This window comes from Eleginops maclovinus, chromosome 21 (genome assembly GCF_036324505.1).
Source record: "Eleginops maclovinus isolate JMC-PN-2008 ecotype Puerto Natales chromosome 21, JC_Emac_rtc_rv5, whole genome shotgun sequence".
NCBI classification, from domain to species: Eukaryota; Metazoa; Chordata; class Actinopteri; order Perciformes; family Eleginopidae; genus Eleginops; species Eleginops maclovinus.
In genome coordinates, this window is record NC_086369.1 from 12,872,732 (window position 1) to 12,889,860 (window position 17,129).

Sequence of the window (17,129 nt, forward strand, 5' to 3'; positions counted from 1 at the left end):
GGTTCTCATTAATGGATGTCGGCATCAAAGCTCGTCTCCAACACCAGCGGCCAAGTGGCCAATCCAGAAACACAAGGCAACCTCTGGGGTCCACTGAATCCCCTTCTTTAAATCTGTCCACATCAAGGCACTTAGGTCTCTCAGTGACAGGTAAGAGGGTAGAGCTGGACTGATGGGGATCTGTTATTTTATTCCTGGCTGTAGGCAGTGCAGGAGGCTTTGATTGTAGCCAGGCAAGGTCTACATCTACAAACCTTGCACCATCTTCATCTACTCTTCAACAGAAGGTTGTAGTGAACAGTGGGCAGTTCACTGGCTTTAAATGGCTGTTAGGTAAATGGATGTAAAGCCTGGAGCACCTTGTATTGATTCCCAAAATCATGGTTCCATGAAGAGAATGCTAGACTATAAAAGAGGTATGTTCTTAAGGAATGTCTGGCCTGAAACCTGAAAGCCTGGTTTGGATTTTCTTGCTTAACAAACGGACAAGATGGCAGGGAGCCACAAACTCAAATCCAGACTTCTAAACGTCGGCTGGTCGAAGATTGTATGTACATATTTTACTCCACTGATGGGAATGGGATGGGAAATGAACGTACTCTTGGTAACTTGCTGTCTGGTTCACTGTCTGACAGTATAAGTGAGGTCACAGTCTAGTACAATTTTAGCAGAGAGGCGCCTGAGAAAAGCATATATGTGAATGAGTTATCCTCTGTCTCATACAGTTCGCAGGTTCACAGAGAGTTGAACGCGAAGTGCCTCAAGCCATAAAAGTGGTAGCTGTGTAATTTCACTGAGGCATTTACTGGTGACACTGGATCTACACGGCGTGAACCTCAAGCGACCCTGTGTCACCCCACCGGAGAGGAAAATGATCGATCGTAAACCACCACCTTAACAAGCATGACTCTAACCTGCCTTTGTAGATTAACGTGCCCGGAATAAATCAGGAGCCTCTGAGCTACGTTGGGAACAAAACCTATTAAACCCACTGGTCAACTGCAGTAGTTCCTCCAGCTGGGAAAGCACTTGTGATGTCCCTTTCTCACATAAAATCCAAGTTGTCTGAGTTACAACCATGATGCTTGAAAGGCAGAACGGAGACAATTAACCTTTTACCTCCATCTGTAACTGCAACATTATCACTGAAGTAGAAGGGGCAATAAACCAGTTTTACACGTGCAGTTCAGTTAGATGTAACAGCTAAATAATGTCTTCAGTGGCTTTTGGAATAGCTTCCCAAAGTTCAATAATTCTTAGTGCTGTGGCATTAATGAGTTGAAGATTTCTTGGAGATCAACCGACTCGTTCCAACAGCATATGCAACCTTTCCTCAGCGCTCTCAGTGTATTTCACGAGATAAAGTCTCCTCTCTAAATCCCTACCTACTCCACATTCCTGGACCACCTGTGGACTTCAGGGCCAGTGGGACCGCTGAGATCACTCCTATAATGACTTGGCATCGACTTGACTCAGCTCTTCCAAAACAATCAAGTTGGGATGGTGAGTATAGTCCTGCTGTTCAGGACATGGACCTACAGCATGAAGTAACTAAGAAGACAATCAATCGTATAATCGAAAGAAAGACGGAAAAAGGCACCTATTTAAATGCCGGCAACAAGAGACGTTGCCTCCAATAAAAAAAGAAGTAAGCCAGAGCTTTACATCATTCCTATTCTGTCAGCCAACATTTGAATCAGTCTTTAGTCTAATACGTAGACCTTGGCACGCTCTTAAGGGAACACATCAGCCTCTGGAGTAACGAAACCCTCTCCAATTAGGATTGCAGATCAACTGTTTTACAGTCGGGCAGCTTCATCTGCCAGGAGGAAGCCAGGCATTAACATGATACCTCGGACTTCTTGGAGAAAATTGGCAAAACTATCACTGAGAATCAAGAAATATTAGGACCACCTGCTCCTCCTGTGAAACATGCTTCCAAACCAGTGATCCCTTATTGATTTCACTTCCCTAAACACATTTGATTCACTGGCTAAGCCGGTGATTATGCCCAGCAAATCATTCGTGCGTCATAATGTGACTGGTGGTCCTAATGATGGTGGATTTACAACTTCATTTACACGTGTTCTGTAACAAATCATCACGTTCGGTCAGTCCTTCCACTACTCCAGGGAGGAGAAACATACATCAAAGCCCTTTACACATCAGTGGTATCGCCGATTCACAACCCTACTTTGTACTTTTAATTTATATGTTTGTCTCATGTCATACATAATTCACAAACCAAGCATTTCGTTTGGATCAAAGACTTTAAATCTGTTGTGCGTGGGTTGCTTCAAAAGCTCAATTTTTAACACATTTTTCAAGATACATACTTTATATCTCATTTCCCTATTAATATAAAACAATTATATACATTTAATTAAAAAGTATTAATTGGAAATGTGGCTGTAACAAGCAGAACGTTTCATTTACATCTGGGTGTATGCGGATCACATGCTCATTCGACTCTAAGCTACAGTTATATAAAATGTAAGGGAGAGATCCCTAACAACCTTAATTCAAGAGAACAAGTGCAGAAACAATAGTGATTGTATCTATGAATCTGTTGCATTTATACATAAAACAGCTGCTTGCTGGAGAACTATCACATTATAATAATAATTCCAGCACTAGCTTGGCAATAAATTAAAGAGATGCCTATCTGATGCACGTTTCCAAGGAGCATAGCATCAGCAAAGTATTTAGAGTTGGGGAAATTGCCTGGATTACTATTCAAGTAAGGAGAAAAGACAGTTTTATTTTCTTATTCTGAAAGAAATCCTTGGATTATGATTACAATCTGGTCAATAAAAAAACAGGTAGAACAACTTCAAAGGGATGTTGGATCAGTTATGGCAATTTGAAGTAAAAGGACTGGCATGTTTATAATAATAGTAATTATACTACAATGTGTTCTTTAAAGTAGCGCCATCTCAATGTGTTGTTTCGCCAATGCACGCAAATCAAATTTCATACCCAGAGAGTCTTCCTTAAATAATAAAAAATGTTGGCTAAACGTTCTCTATGTTTCTAAGAGCCTTTGAGCTGTGCAGAAATCCCATGATCTTCATCACTCGGTCAGATCAGGCCCTTTGTTCAACGGTGAGAGCAACCACTGCAGGCAACGTGTGAGAGACATAGCGTTTGGATTCTTCTCACAAGCAGAAAGAAATATCTCAGACAGTGTGAAGTTTGAGTACAATTTTGGGGTGAATTCCTTCACAGGTTGGAGCTCTGTTCCCTGAGCTGGATGTATTTTCTTTATATTTAAAGAACACACTCAGAGAGGGGGTAGAAAGGGGGTTTCCCCAGGCTGCACAGGTCTCTTATTTAACCGTTGAAATCTATCTATTTATATCCACAGAAAATACAGTCACTCTCACATGGAGAATGAGAGGCGCTCGTTCTGCTTTCAGTGGAGAACACAGCACATCTTTGTGTTGCCTCAAGGTTTTCCTCCATTCCTTACCGCGTGTATCCATTTTCTCACAAGCATAGACCATGGATAAAGATGCATTAAGGGACATGTGTACTTTTTCCTTTAGCACAAAAATGAAAACAGGCTGAGTATGCTGCGAGAAAGCTGTGCTACGCTGTGCATTGCATCATATGCTTTGTTAAATACCAATGTTGTTCAAATTCCTGCTCAACTGCCACAAAGTGATCTGGATATAGCTCATTTTAAACATATTAGCTGCTTTAATCATGCACTGAAATGGCAAAAGTTTTCAGATCATTGAGGAGAATCCACCATACTTCTACATGCATAACCACAGTTTCAAACTTCTCTACCCTAGCAAATCCATCCCACTTTCTACGTGTAGAAAACTCAACCAAACAATTTATATTACATCCAAGTGGGCCGTTTCCACATTATGCACACCATGCACATACAAAACATGAAACAGCTTATCAGAAAAGCTCCCACCCTCTGTATATCCTTGCAGCTCTCTAGCCAGCTCTCTTGCCAGCTATCTCTCCACAGGGGGTTTTCAAACCTGCAGGCCATTTTAAATTGTCTGAATCAAGGGATGAGTTCATTTCTGTTGCATTTACTAGCTGCTTAAGTTATACACAGAAAGGCATATGGTGTTGGTTTGTAAATATCACATGGTTCTATCCTTCAAACATGATGTCACAAGTTATTTGTCCTGTAAAGACTGATTGCTGTGCTTTTAGAGACCCACGTTTGGGGTAAAACTGCTCCAGGGTTAAAAACGACTCCTCAGAACAAACACAAAGTGAAAATGCCTCAGGTTTTGTGTCACAGACTGTTCTCTTACCTTGAAGACGAACATCTCTCTCCTCAGTATGCCCAAGGTGTTGAAGCCCCCGTCGCAGATGTTGGGTTTAGCATTGGGGTGGGACGGCCTGTCTCCTGGGGGCAGCCTCGGAGGTCTCGTCTGCCTGTCTGGCTTGCGGGGGTCTGATGGAGGATGGGAGCGGGGAGGAGGTGCTGTCGGCAAAGGCTTGGTGGGCTGGGGAAGTTTATCAGGAGGCCCTGTAGGATGTCAAGAGAAACATCTCACTTGTTTGATAAAAGACACACAAATTCACTGTTTTTTGACTGAATTTCACGAGGGTAGGGAGATTTATTTGGACCGAACAGCCAGAGCTAGCAACTGGTTAGCTTAGCTTACCACACATCCATGGATACGCATCTCTAAAGATCACTAATCAACACATAATGTTGTAAGGCCCAGTGGGCCCAGTTACTACCATAGTGATGACAAATTACTTCAGAGGTGGTTGGTGGGTTTTGCAAATTACTTCAGAGGTGGTTGTGGGTTTGCAATACTCAGGGTGGTGGTTTTGCTACCTGAGGACGGAGCTAGGGTTGCAATTTCAGCCCTGTATCAAGTCCTGTTTGTGTGCTAAGCTAAGCTAAGGTAAGGTAAGTAAGCTAAGCACCTAGCTTCGAATTTACTGTACATCAAGAGAGTGATTATGATCTTCTCTTTAAAAAACGAAGTAAGTTTATTTGGCAACGAACAATACCAATTCAAGAGAGTTAGAAATGAACGGGAAAACTAGTTTATATACGGCTTAACAGATTGTTAATGATGTAAAAATGAATCATTTTCATTTTTACTGTGTCATTTATAGCCAAGCAGCCACCTCAGCATGCAGAAGAGGGAGAGCTTAATGCTTAAGCAATTTTTTCACCTGTAACTCAACTGACGGCGATGGCAAAAGAGGAAGTGAGTTTGAAGACAAAAACACATGACGGATAAAGGAGAAGATGGAAAAACAAGAAGAGCTCAAGCAGAAAAGAAAACAGTGGGTAGTGTATAACACTGCCAAGTTCAGGAAGTGAGCTCTTCAGAGCCTAATATGATATGTTAAGATGAATAAAACAGGAATTAAAAGCATATGGGACTTAAATGTATAAAGGCTACTGTGGTGATAAAAATAAAATCTCCTCCCAAATGGAGGCCCAGACGAGCCTCAGCGTCATTCCACATTCATGATTTACATGAGAGGGAGAGCGGGAGACAGAGAGGCAAAAAGGAAGGCGAGGAGGGAGGTAGAGGGAGGCCAAGCGAGTTGGTTGTTTGTATGAATATTTGACACATGAATAACACACTTTGTAACTGTGAAAACCAGGATATGAGTTGCCATGTGTTGATTGGGGCCAGCAGATGCAGGAATTAGATGAGTGTAACATGAAACATGGAAATGTGACGAGCGACCCCCCCCCCCCCCAGTCCCTTACTCATGCACAGTATCATTGTTGGCATGTATAAATAATGACCTGGAGAGCTACAGTAAACATTCAGGAGTTATGAATGAAGGATTTAAAGAGTCGACAAATCATTTGAGGATTAAAAGGAACTGAATGAGCAATGGTTTAACTAAAGGAGGACTGTCAAACAAAGAAATAACCATCACACTGGTTAACACACCCGTGTGATTGAGGGATTACAGAGGACTCTGCTCTGTTAGACACCAGCCAGTTCGCACAGCTGATCAGCGAGTCTACACGAGAGATCCCATTCACGGACTGAATTAAATCCCCTGAAATACACCCCAGATTAGCGGAGCCTAAGCGCTGTGCTGTTATGTAAGCATCGGGAAGACTGGAAATGTAGACAAACATACCAATGTGTACACACAGCGCAGTATTACAGTAAAGCCATGGCAAGGAAAATGGAACATTGTATCAGTCAGATTTAGGATCTTTGAGTTAATTTTAGCCACAAAGCATTTTTCCCAACGATGGGGAGTTGCCCCTACATGTTGGAACTCAGCGGGTGTGGTGATTGGCTGTGGTGAACACTCCATACTCCTGTGCCCTGATGAAATGTAGTCATTAGACTGAAAGTTTGAAGAGCGTCTGCGTGTCAATACAGGGCAACACAGCATTTCATTTCATAAAATCAGGGACACACAATGTCGTTATAAACCCTGTTATGGTATCCTACGTTTCCCAAAATGTAGTTTGAAACATGTGTAGCCCCTGCATAATTAGTATTACATATTATGTAAATAATGTAGGGTTATTTTTCATGTATACGCGACTAACACAATGTACTTCAATAGTTAGAATACAGAACGAGTACAGATGTGAATCTCCCTTCCTGGCCCTTTTCTCCCCACAATTCACTGTGTGATCTCTCCTGGCTTCCACTACCTGCAAATCAAAGTCCTAGACTAAACGTCTCCTTTCCACTGCCCCTCCTACACCCTTCACTCTCTTAACATCTCAATATATCTTTATTTAAAACAACTATTTCTTATTCGACCACGGCGCTTCACCTTCTAATTCATCTTAACTTACAGGAAAAAAAATAAAAGGAGGCCGAGAGTGGAGATGCCATCACTCGTCCTGCCCTTCAACTCTTGGTACGACTGAGGGGAGGCGGGAGGGGCAGCAGCGGAAAGGAGTTAAATGCAAGAGAGATGAAGAGAGATTTGATCGCTTGCCCAGGTCTGTCACTCCCTGAGGGACGTGCCCTGACCATGTAAGCAGATGGCAGGTTCTTGTGTGTGTGTGTGTGTGTGTGTGTGTGTGTGTGTGTGTGTGTGTGTGTGTGTAGCTGTACGGGACAATACTGTCACTTGCGACCGTGTTGTTTTTGAACTTTGATGTCAAACATGAACGTAGGAATTCCTGAATCTAAAAATGATGCGTTTCCTCCACAACAATAAAAAAACGTCATTGCAAATTCCTCCCCTTTGAGCCACTTCTTCAACTCGGAGAGAGTAGAAATGAAGACTACGCTGATGATCACCTAAATATGTTATTGTCAAATTGAATTTCACACTTCTGATACACCCGGAGCTTTATGAGCAGACAAAGCACTGCAATCAGCTTTTGACAACTCCAAATGTGTGTCAATGAGACATGTGTAGGTGCTTTGATAATGACACTCGCCTCTAGTGATCTCCCCAAAAATCGATTAGACGGCGCCAGCTGATTTCATATGCTGCCGCTCGAGACTTAAACCAGGAATGTGGATCAGTCCCTTCATTTCCCATATCTACACCGGCAAATCACTGATTGATTAAAATACTAGTGTTAGTTTATAAAGCACTGAATCATAGAGTGCCAAAAGTCGTTCCTTATCTCCTGCTACATTATGAAACATCCCCACGGTGACTGCCTTTTAGTTGGATTTAAATGCCCTTTCATGATGTGTTTCTTTTGCACTTTGTCTCGATGCCTTGATGTTTTGTGTAGTGTGCTTTAAAATACCTCCTGCTGAAATGTGATGCAGAAATAAAATTGCCTTGCCTTGAATTTAGGTTTTAACCTCAGATCTCTGCCTTATCCGCTTATCAAAGTGATCTTTTACTATATCTGGGTTAGAATAACACAGAGCACACACAGTTATGCTGATGTGAGACCTAGTTATAAGGCCACAGATATACGCCTCCTCCACACATCATTTAAATGTCCTATTATTTTGTGATGTAACTTTCTACATTTAAATGAAGCCTTACCATAAATCTTCTGGATGCCCAGCAGGTCGTCCATGGGCAGTTTGAAGTTATCGGTGTCCATGTACTGGTAGAAAGGAGCCATGATGGCCGTGGGATCGTTGGAGTGCTCGAGGCCCAGTGCATGGCCGAGCTCGTGGACCGCTACCAGGAACAAATCGTTACCTAGAAACAGAAAGGAAAGGAGCAGTCCTTTTAAAAATCTCTCATAAACTGCACCTCTTCTAGGTAGCGTTTGTAGTGTATTTCCCTCAAAATAAAGCCAAGATTAAAGCCAAACAGACCTTTGGTTCTCGTTTCAGTTCAGTTCACAGTTAGCCAGCAAAAATAGCCCATGTCGATGCAACAATACGTACCTAAACATGTGTACGAGCATAGATAATCCACTATGCATGCACCTCATGAGTGGATTATGTGGCAGGCTGCAGCCCCTGATGGGACACATTACACAGCCCCTTATACATGTATACATTCATATTGTTTACACACAATCCCCCCTCACTGAGTAAACCCCCTGCTGTGTAATTAGTCTCCGGGCTGTGGTAAGCCGATGACTGCGCTGGGTTGACCTTTTAACTCAGAAGCCCACTGTGGCCCACAGCAAAGCCCCTACCCAATCCCAACTGTATTAGGTTTGGATGTTTGGGATTTAAAGCCGCCCCCCTGTGTCCCATTTAAGTTCTTCGACTTACATCACAGGCAACACAAACAGCAACAAAAAACACTCCTCCTCTCTGATGTCACGCCAATATGTCAAATGTGACCCATAAAGAAACTCATCATTGTTGGGAAACTGGAGGGTGTACCATGAGGGTTGTACAGTATGTCTTATGGTCTGGCTGTCTGTGGGAAGCTATTCATGTGAATCCAAGGAGACACCTAACGCTTTAAAATACAGTACTGCATGTGGAAGTCTTTTCAACCATTCATGAATTAAATGTGAGAGCAAACTGTGATCTTTGGGTATTTGAATCACACCTTTAAGTCAGCAAACTTTGGGAGAAATAAAGCTCCTTTTTGGGTAGAGATTTGGAATTGGACTGATCAAATTGAACATCTAAAATTCTCTGTTTCCAGGTTGTCTTTCCCGATGCTCTCCCCGCTGCCTTCCTCCTCAGTTCTTACCTTTCTCTCTCTTTTTGTCATCACGCTGAGTGACTCGACAGGCATGAAAAAGAGCATCACTTATTCATTGCATTTCCTACGAAAATGAGGCACTTATCTGCTGCAAATCTGCCACATGAATAACACATCATCAGATACAGACGGTGATTCAGAACACTTGCTAGCAGGTTCAGTACAATGCTTGAATTTACGCATCAGACTCCTATAAAGAGATGGCCTAATTGGAACCTGGTGGATCATATTTGACTGTAAAAATGTCCGTGAGTCTAAATTTGTGCAATGTTAAGGCCTCCGTTGCACGAATGTAAAAGGACAGACATTGATATCCAAGGTACTCTTTGGCTAAATATTCACAATGAAGTAGAAAGCTAGTAGAGAAACTGAGGATACATTAATGCTAGCTTGTAATGTTGAAGGAGGTAAAGAGCAAGAGAACGGATTTAAAGGGAAAAAGAAATTGCTCAACGGGTTAGAAATCATACTCTTCTGCAGATAAACACCTATCTTAAGTCCATGCTACTATGTCAGTGGGAGCAGGGAAGATACAGTCCTGAAAAGGCCACTTTGAACATCAATATGTCATTGTAAATGTACAGAAAATGTAGACATAACCTTGTGCAGCTTTCCTACAGAATGCTCTGTGGCACTAGTGGGTTTCCTTAAGGTGGATGTATTTTTGGTGTAAACCCATTCACCTAGAGAAGCACTTCTTGAAGGGAATGCGTGTGTTTACTGTGTGCACTGAGGCAGACGGGAATCACTTCTGAATGACCCTTTCAATATCAAATGCATAGGGTATGCTTTTAAACACTTTTTTAAATTAGGCTTCAATGAATCTGACAAAAAGATGGAAGGAGTCTTTGTTTGCATGTATGTTTATCTTATAGCATCCTATTGAATTGACCCTTGGTGGGTGTATTGCTGGGGACCCAAGGGAGCGCCGTGTTGAGTGTGAAGTTGTCTGGACGAGAGGTTCTTGCCAAAGCTGCAAGAAGCAAGTCTTAGGTCTAGCGACATATGTATATAACTCAAAAGATACACATCAGCATGATAAATAAGCCTCCTTAAGACTCTAATACACTAAACAAATCACAACAATTGATTAAAAGAGTTTAAATCATAGCATCTAAAATGATAAAATACATATACTGTAAATATTTGATAAATTAACTGGGTATATATATATAGGTAATTGAAGCTGTACCAATGCAGGTCCTATAACTAAAGATGCTGTGCGAGTAAAGGGAAGGACTGTCTGTCTTCTTACATCTCCATCTTGTTCTATCCCTCAAATTGAGTCAGCCTTTCTGCCTCCTGGGGCCATTTGAGGCCAGCGCTGTCACTTTGTTTCGGCTGCTTATATAAGTCGCTGTGGTATATAGGGATGTCCTGTTGGCCCTGGGGCCACAAACAAAGCTGAGCACGGTTGCACTGCCTGGCTAATTATCAGCTGGACAGAATATACACAGAGGAAGGTAGAGAGGGTAGAGGCAGAGGGAGAAAGAAAGAGGCAGTGTTCAAAAGGGGAAAGGAAGAAAGAGGAAGGAAAAAGTTAGGGAAGGGAGGAAGAGACAAGATAAAGAATCAAATGAGTAGATAAATAAAGAGATAAAAAGGTCGGATAAAAGAGGAGAAAGGGCATTTGGAAAAGTGGGAAAGAGAAACACAGGGTGATAAAGAGAAGGGCAAAAACTAAGGCGAGGAAAGCGATAAGTTAGGGACTATTTGTTATCTTGTGAGATGTCCCTACAATCACACAAGACGGAGATGAAGAATTATACAACCGTAACCTTTGACCTTGGGATTTGTATCATCACCCTCCTGTCCGTGGCTGTTTCTCAGCCACAACAAAATAAAGCTAAAATATAGCGAGAGGGCTTCCACAGCGGGATACATTTGAAGGAAACAATGCTGAGAGATGAGATACTTAAAGCTGTGCAGGGCTTCTGTGATAAACCCTGAAGGCAACAACTTCTTTGTTTGTCGGGGGAAAAGAAGAGACATGTTCACCATACTGTGATTCATCTGTGCCATCCGTTGGTGTGGGCAAGAATTTTGCATGAAAACAACGCAGTCCAAGCTACTGTGTAAATCATAAAAGCCACTTTTGATGCAACAAAACACTGAAATTAAAAGTGTGCAATGATCTTAGTGGCAGCCTGCGGTAGCAGCAGACTCCCCACGGGTAGGTCAAGGTTGCTTTAATTAGATAGTGTTTAAGAAAACTCCCCAGAAAAAGTACGAAGGGAAGATAAAGTGGAAGAGGTGCAGGAGGAGAGTCACCGGAGATTTATGCTCAGAAGTACCTCTCTCCGTCTCTCGCCTCAGGGTTGCAGTAACGTAAACAGCAGTTGTGATTAGAAACCAGAAACCTCTACCTGCTCCTTGCGCCATAATTTCCCGGCTCCCTGCACATGCCGCCGCTGCTACAGCCCGTCTGCTGGCTGAAGTGACATGGGAAAAGCGGGTTTCAGACATAAACACACATAGACAAACACACACCGGCCCACAAATCAGACATGGGGCCCTGGACACCACTGTTCAATTGCAATAATAGCTCAAGTTGTCAGCGCAGGCCCCCAGAGGCTTGTAACCCTTTCTGCTGCCTTTCTGTTTAACTAAGAGCCCGCGGTTCACTCAATACGTGACATGTGACGTCAGCTACAAGCCTGGGGACCAGTCGGCTGTCCACTTGTTGGTTTATCTATTCTTCAATCCCTTTCACTCAGCCTTTTCGAATGTTTATTATCACGCTTATTTGAGTTCATCAAGAGACCAATTATCTCTCTCCAGGCAGGAAAGCTTTTTTGGAGAACACAACAATGTTAAAACCATACCAACAACAAGCGATTGGTCGCAAACAAAGCTATAACAAATTGTAATTGTACAGACGCCCTGCAGAGACCGGCCATTTGTACCTCCTCCACCCTGTCTTTAGAAAACACAGCTGCGATTGTTACTACTGTTGACTGCGTCTCATTGCTGTTGTTTTGCCGTGTGTTTGTCCCGGAGGACCTCAAATGTTTCCCTTTGTTCAGCGCCCACAATTCCCTGGGTGGCTGACACTGCACTTTCAGGACTGGTCTTGGGAAAACTTGTTTTGCAAGGGGAAGAAAATGCGAAAAGTGGTCAGTTAAAAATACTTTCTGGGAGTGAGGCAGTGGGTACAAACCTTTTTTCTTTTAAACCACAATGTGTTGCAATTGTGCTTACTCTAAATAACTGGAGGCTATTAAACACTATTTACTATCTTAAAGTGGAGATTACTTTAAGAATATTTCCATGCAATTTAACTGTCCATTTTGCAATTGGGTTGGTGAAGTCTTTGGAAACACAGGATGGATCTTTCCAACCTTTTCACTTTTAAATCGCACTCCGCTCAATTACAACATGCTTCTATTGCACCCATGGTTCGGAATCACTGGTGCAGAGAGGAATCATCTTTAACAGTAGCTTTATTCTGTGTGAAAAGCAAAGTAAAATTGTGACTATATAGCTAAATTAACCAACATGTTATTGAAATGCCAATATATGGACTAACATCAGTAAGACATTTGGTAAAAATATGAGGAAATATCAGAAATGAATCTTTCAGATGAGCAGAGAAGTCCTGGCCAATAAAGTTATTCTACAGACTTGCTAAAAAAAGACGGTACAAATCCTCCTAAAGTTTGCTAATCATATCACATTTCTGGTATTGCACAAATTAATCGCGATTAGTATTTTTCTTTTTTCAATCTACAGTCTTTGAGACTGACTGAGAGCTCAGCAGTGGAGCGCAGCAACAGGAAAGGAAGGAAATCAGCTGTTATCCACAAGCCGAAGAGCAGTTCACAATATTATATCTGTATATTGGTCCCTTTAGTCGGTACGTCATCGGAAATCAGAACAACCTTCACACTGAAGCAAGCTGGAGCTATACTATGTGAAGTGAGAGGGAAAAGTGCAGAGAGGCAGCAGTGAGCTCACTGTGCTGACAGGCGGCCAGAGGATCTCAGCCTAGTGGTTCAGTGCCTGGCTCAGAGGGCCCGGGGCACACGGCACTCTGCTGGCTGTCAAAACAGAGCTGTGTGCCTGACTTGACAGAGTGACCATTGTGAAGAATGCAGCCAAAGAACAATGGCTGCATTCTGCTTGCTTCAATTTCACACACTGTGCTTCCAACATACCCTCGCAGCACGAAGCAGAAGCATGCAGTGTGCAATGTGGTTCACCAAATTAACTAACATTACCACTGGTATAATACCACGGTGCTCACATGTGATATGCCATGCTGGAGCAGCATTTGCATTCCTTCTTGCTTGTTGTGAGCACAATTCAAGATAAAAATGAGAAGAAAATGTATTTCTCACCAATAAAAAAAGGATGTGAATACATGTTGTACCCTACCAAAAATAATTGAATAAACTTTACACGTCTTTACGTGTCCACAGTTTTCACAACTGATAAAGCTGGAAATCAGCATTTAATGTGATAAACGTGTGATAGCATAAGTTCACACCAGAGTTCTCACACTATTTGACTTTGGAATATGTTTTAAAAGTAAATACTGGCAGTGTTAGTGTCAGAATCGTGCACTATCCCGTAGAGAATACTCTGCTGTTCCTCTAGCTCTTCTTCTACCCCTGATTTGCCTGCCCTCACACTTTCTCTGTCTCTCTCTGGGCTGTTGACATTGGTTGAGCAACACCTTGTGCTGTTGAATCCATTACACCTCATTCTTACCAGCTTGTCAAAGAACAAAACCCCGGCTGAATGGAGCAACATATGTACACAGCAGTAATTGTTTATTTACAGAGACTGCTACAGACTGAAATTCAGTGTGGAACATTGCCAGGGATCCAAATATTGGCCGTTCCTGTGGACTGGAGGTAAATAAAGAAGGAGCAAGGAGGAAAAATAAATGCTGCCAAGGAAAGGACATCCTTAATTCTTGTCATGTTTATCTCTGTGCAGCACCTGGAAAAGAGACAGGGACGTGTGAATGCTTCAGTTGTGATCATTAATCATTAATAATGTATTCGCGAGCACACTTCTGCAGCTGTGTCCATGGACGCAAACAAGCGATGACCCGCCAAACAATAAATCCTAACTTTTATAAAGAGTTTTTGTTTCTTTTCTATCTTTTGGGAAGAAGAACTTGTTTACATTTGCCAAAGAATTCTCCCTGTTTCAGTTTCTTTCAGTGCGTCCACTGCGGGTTTTAAATTTCCCTTCTGTGGGACCAATAAAGGGATTCTGATTCTGAAATTTAGCAGCTGACAGGTCAACTGAAACTTCATCTCCTACTCTCCAAAGAAGATTAAACTGCGTTCATTGGTGGGATAAACAGGTTGTTTTCTTCAACTAGTATTGATTCTCTTTTCAACACTTTAACCAAGAAGCCTTTTTTCAAGGAACCCCGGGAAGTGCATGGGGAGTTGAAGCACATTTGTTATGGTGGTACTTCAACTTGTGTCAGTGTGTGACGTAATTCGGCTCAAAAATACTTATCCCATTGAATGACATTATTTTAGAGCGGTTATTAGCAGATCATTATTTCCTAGCTAACCCAAACACCCCGTACACTATTAGAATAGCCCTAAAGGGTGAGAAATGCACTACAAGCCGAATCTAGCATAATTCTCCATTCATTCGAATTGTACTGTTTGGAGGCGGGGCTTAAGGACAACGCACTGTGGGCTCAGATACGGGTATTTTGTAATATAAAGTCAGGCCATATTGGCTTCACTTGCCACTGAGCAACTTTGCATCCAGTTCTCTTTAGACTAACATGCTTTAACTTGTCACCAAAACCCCTCTTAGCTTCTGTAACTGGGTCAAATGTAGAATTGTTAGGCCAGTGAGACTTTCTTCCCCAATGCAGAACTACAAATCTGATATTTACAGAAAGATATCTGCCTTTGTGGATGTGTCACGGAGCTTCTGGCCTGAGGTCTTACTGTATGTAGGTTATAAGCTGACTCAAGAGTTGTAGCAAACGTTGTCATGATTTAAATAGTTACCAATGGTGGGAGCAACCCAAACACCTGTTCCAACGCATACCATTACTGTAACCACTATCCTTTTTAATACAAGTACAAAAACAGACCGGACATCCCTGATCACATGTGATATTTCTTAAAGAGTGATAAAAGAGTGAGGCAGGGCTGTTTACACTTGTTGTTTGCTAAGGATTATGGGTACGAGGTTATGAAACCATCTGACAGACTAGTGGGAGGGCAAGCATCCCTAGGTGTGCGATTTTCGTGCCCTTCTGAGAGTGTAAGTGTGCGTGTGTGTGTGTGTGTTTCCATGTGTGGGGGCGGAAGAGAGTAGTGCCGCCCACGTGGAAGTTGATGCTGCTGTCAGTAGGTGGCCGTCTATTTCTAGTGGCAGCATGGTGGGCTGGAACGCATGCTGATATCTCCTCTTTCTTTCCCTTCAGTGCTTTTTGAGATTTTGTGAAAGCAGTTTGAATCTCTTATCCCTCCCAAAGGTGGGATTCATATTTGGAATTTAAACTAACAGGGAGTAACCACAAAGGGCATTTTCGCACACAATAAAGGGAACATTAAAAGGTGCTCTATGTAGCAAATTAAAGATCAGATCAGTCAATTTACTATTTGAAGTCCAGTTCCTGCACTTACACCTTTATATCAATCTAGCAAAGCTTAAGATTTGACTAAAGGACAGGTTAGGACAGCATGTATGACGCTTGAGAGGCAAAACCAGGGGCAAAAAAACCCTTCCACATATTACTGGCTGTTGCTCCTTAAACATACAGAGTCTTATTTATCTTCATATCTCCCAGATATATGATATTAAGATTGTATAACATAAACGGTGGTATATTCATCATGTTCCAGGAATGGATCATGGAGTATTCTATACATGATATGACACTGGAATCATATCATAAGTGTTAGGCCTATATGATTTGATGTCCACTGTCATACCACATGCTTCAGATTTACTGCCACAAGGTAGTTCTTCAAGCACCCTTCAAATGTGTGTGTGGCTTTCGGTGCTGTTTTACCGGCTTCTTCCTCCCACAAAGTCCTTAACTTAAAGCAACCCAGCGTTAAATACCATCATTTCTGCATTCCCAAAAGGAGCCATGTTGGATGTAACGCTAGATACGCACGCATACACTTGCTTCCAGCGAAAGATAAATATCTGCTCCTGCAGTAAGAAAAAAAGCCACTTATTCTCCCCATTTATTTTCTGTGGGAGATAGAGCCAGGCAGCGGCAGAGTAGAGGAGATAGAGGGACAAAGATAGAAACAGAAGGACATGGGAGAGATTGAAGAGCTTTGTAGAACATGAAGGTTTTCTGAGAAGCTGAACAACCTTGAAAGAATGAAGAACTTTTGTCTATTATAGAGAAAGAGTCAGTTTGTCAATAAGTCAATCGGGGGGTTATAACAACAATTACGAATAGCTAATCTAATTAAAGACGGGAAAAAGATTAAGAAGCGAATGATCCTTTATGCAGATGATTATGTATATATAAAACTAAAGAACAAATAAGGTAAGGAAATAGACTGTAGACTTAATGACCGTAGTCCGACAGCAGACAAATGGACCTCACTCTCCAGACAAAAGTCCTCCAACAAACATGAAGGGACATTCCTTCCAACATTTGGAAAAATATACACTGTAATTTCATCGTCTGGACAACAAGGAGGAATGACTCTCTGGGGTAGGGCTGGATGTTAAATACATTACCGCCCGCCACATAAAGACTAGAGAGAAAGCAGGAAATATCATCAAGCAAACCAAGCAACAAAAAAGGTGGTTTCTCCATTTGTGTGGCTGAACAGACACTCGCATCACTGAACCATATTTGTATTTTGTATCTTTTTTTCCAGTTTCTTCTTTTTCACCACCCAGTAGGAGTAGCAAGCTAAAAATAAACCTGCCGAGGACACCATATGCTCCTCAAGATCTGCTCTTTTTTCCTCTCCTCTACATCCTCTAATACCACTGATAATATCCTCTCTTATTACACGGTCCGCTGCTTAGAAGCAGAAGATTGATGTCTTTCCATTGTCCGCTGGTCACAACACCCCAAA

The 17,129-nt window shown here is 42.1% G+C and overlaps 1 protein-coding gene across 4 annotated transcripts in view; it reads right to left on the reverse strand.

Annotated features, from left to right (window-relative positions):
- Positions 1-17,129, reverse strand: part of LOC134858051 (matrix metalloproteinase-16-like) — a 65,204-nt gene that overhangs the window by 11,712 nt on the left and 36,363 nt on the right. For all 4 annotated transcript variants that reach the window (XM_063873915.1, XM_063873916.1, XM_063873913.1 and 1 more), the window contains 2 exons: positions 7,951-8,112; positions 4,287-4,504 (listed from right to left, as the gene is read on the reverse strand). In XM_063873915.1, the coding sequence (XP_063729985.1) occupies positions 4,287-4,504; positions 7,951-8,112 (380 nt within the window). The remainder of the gene's footprint in view (positions 1-4,286; positions 4,505-7,950; positions 8,113-17,129) is intronic.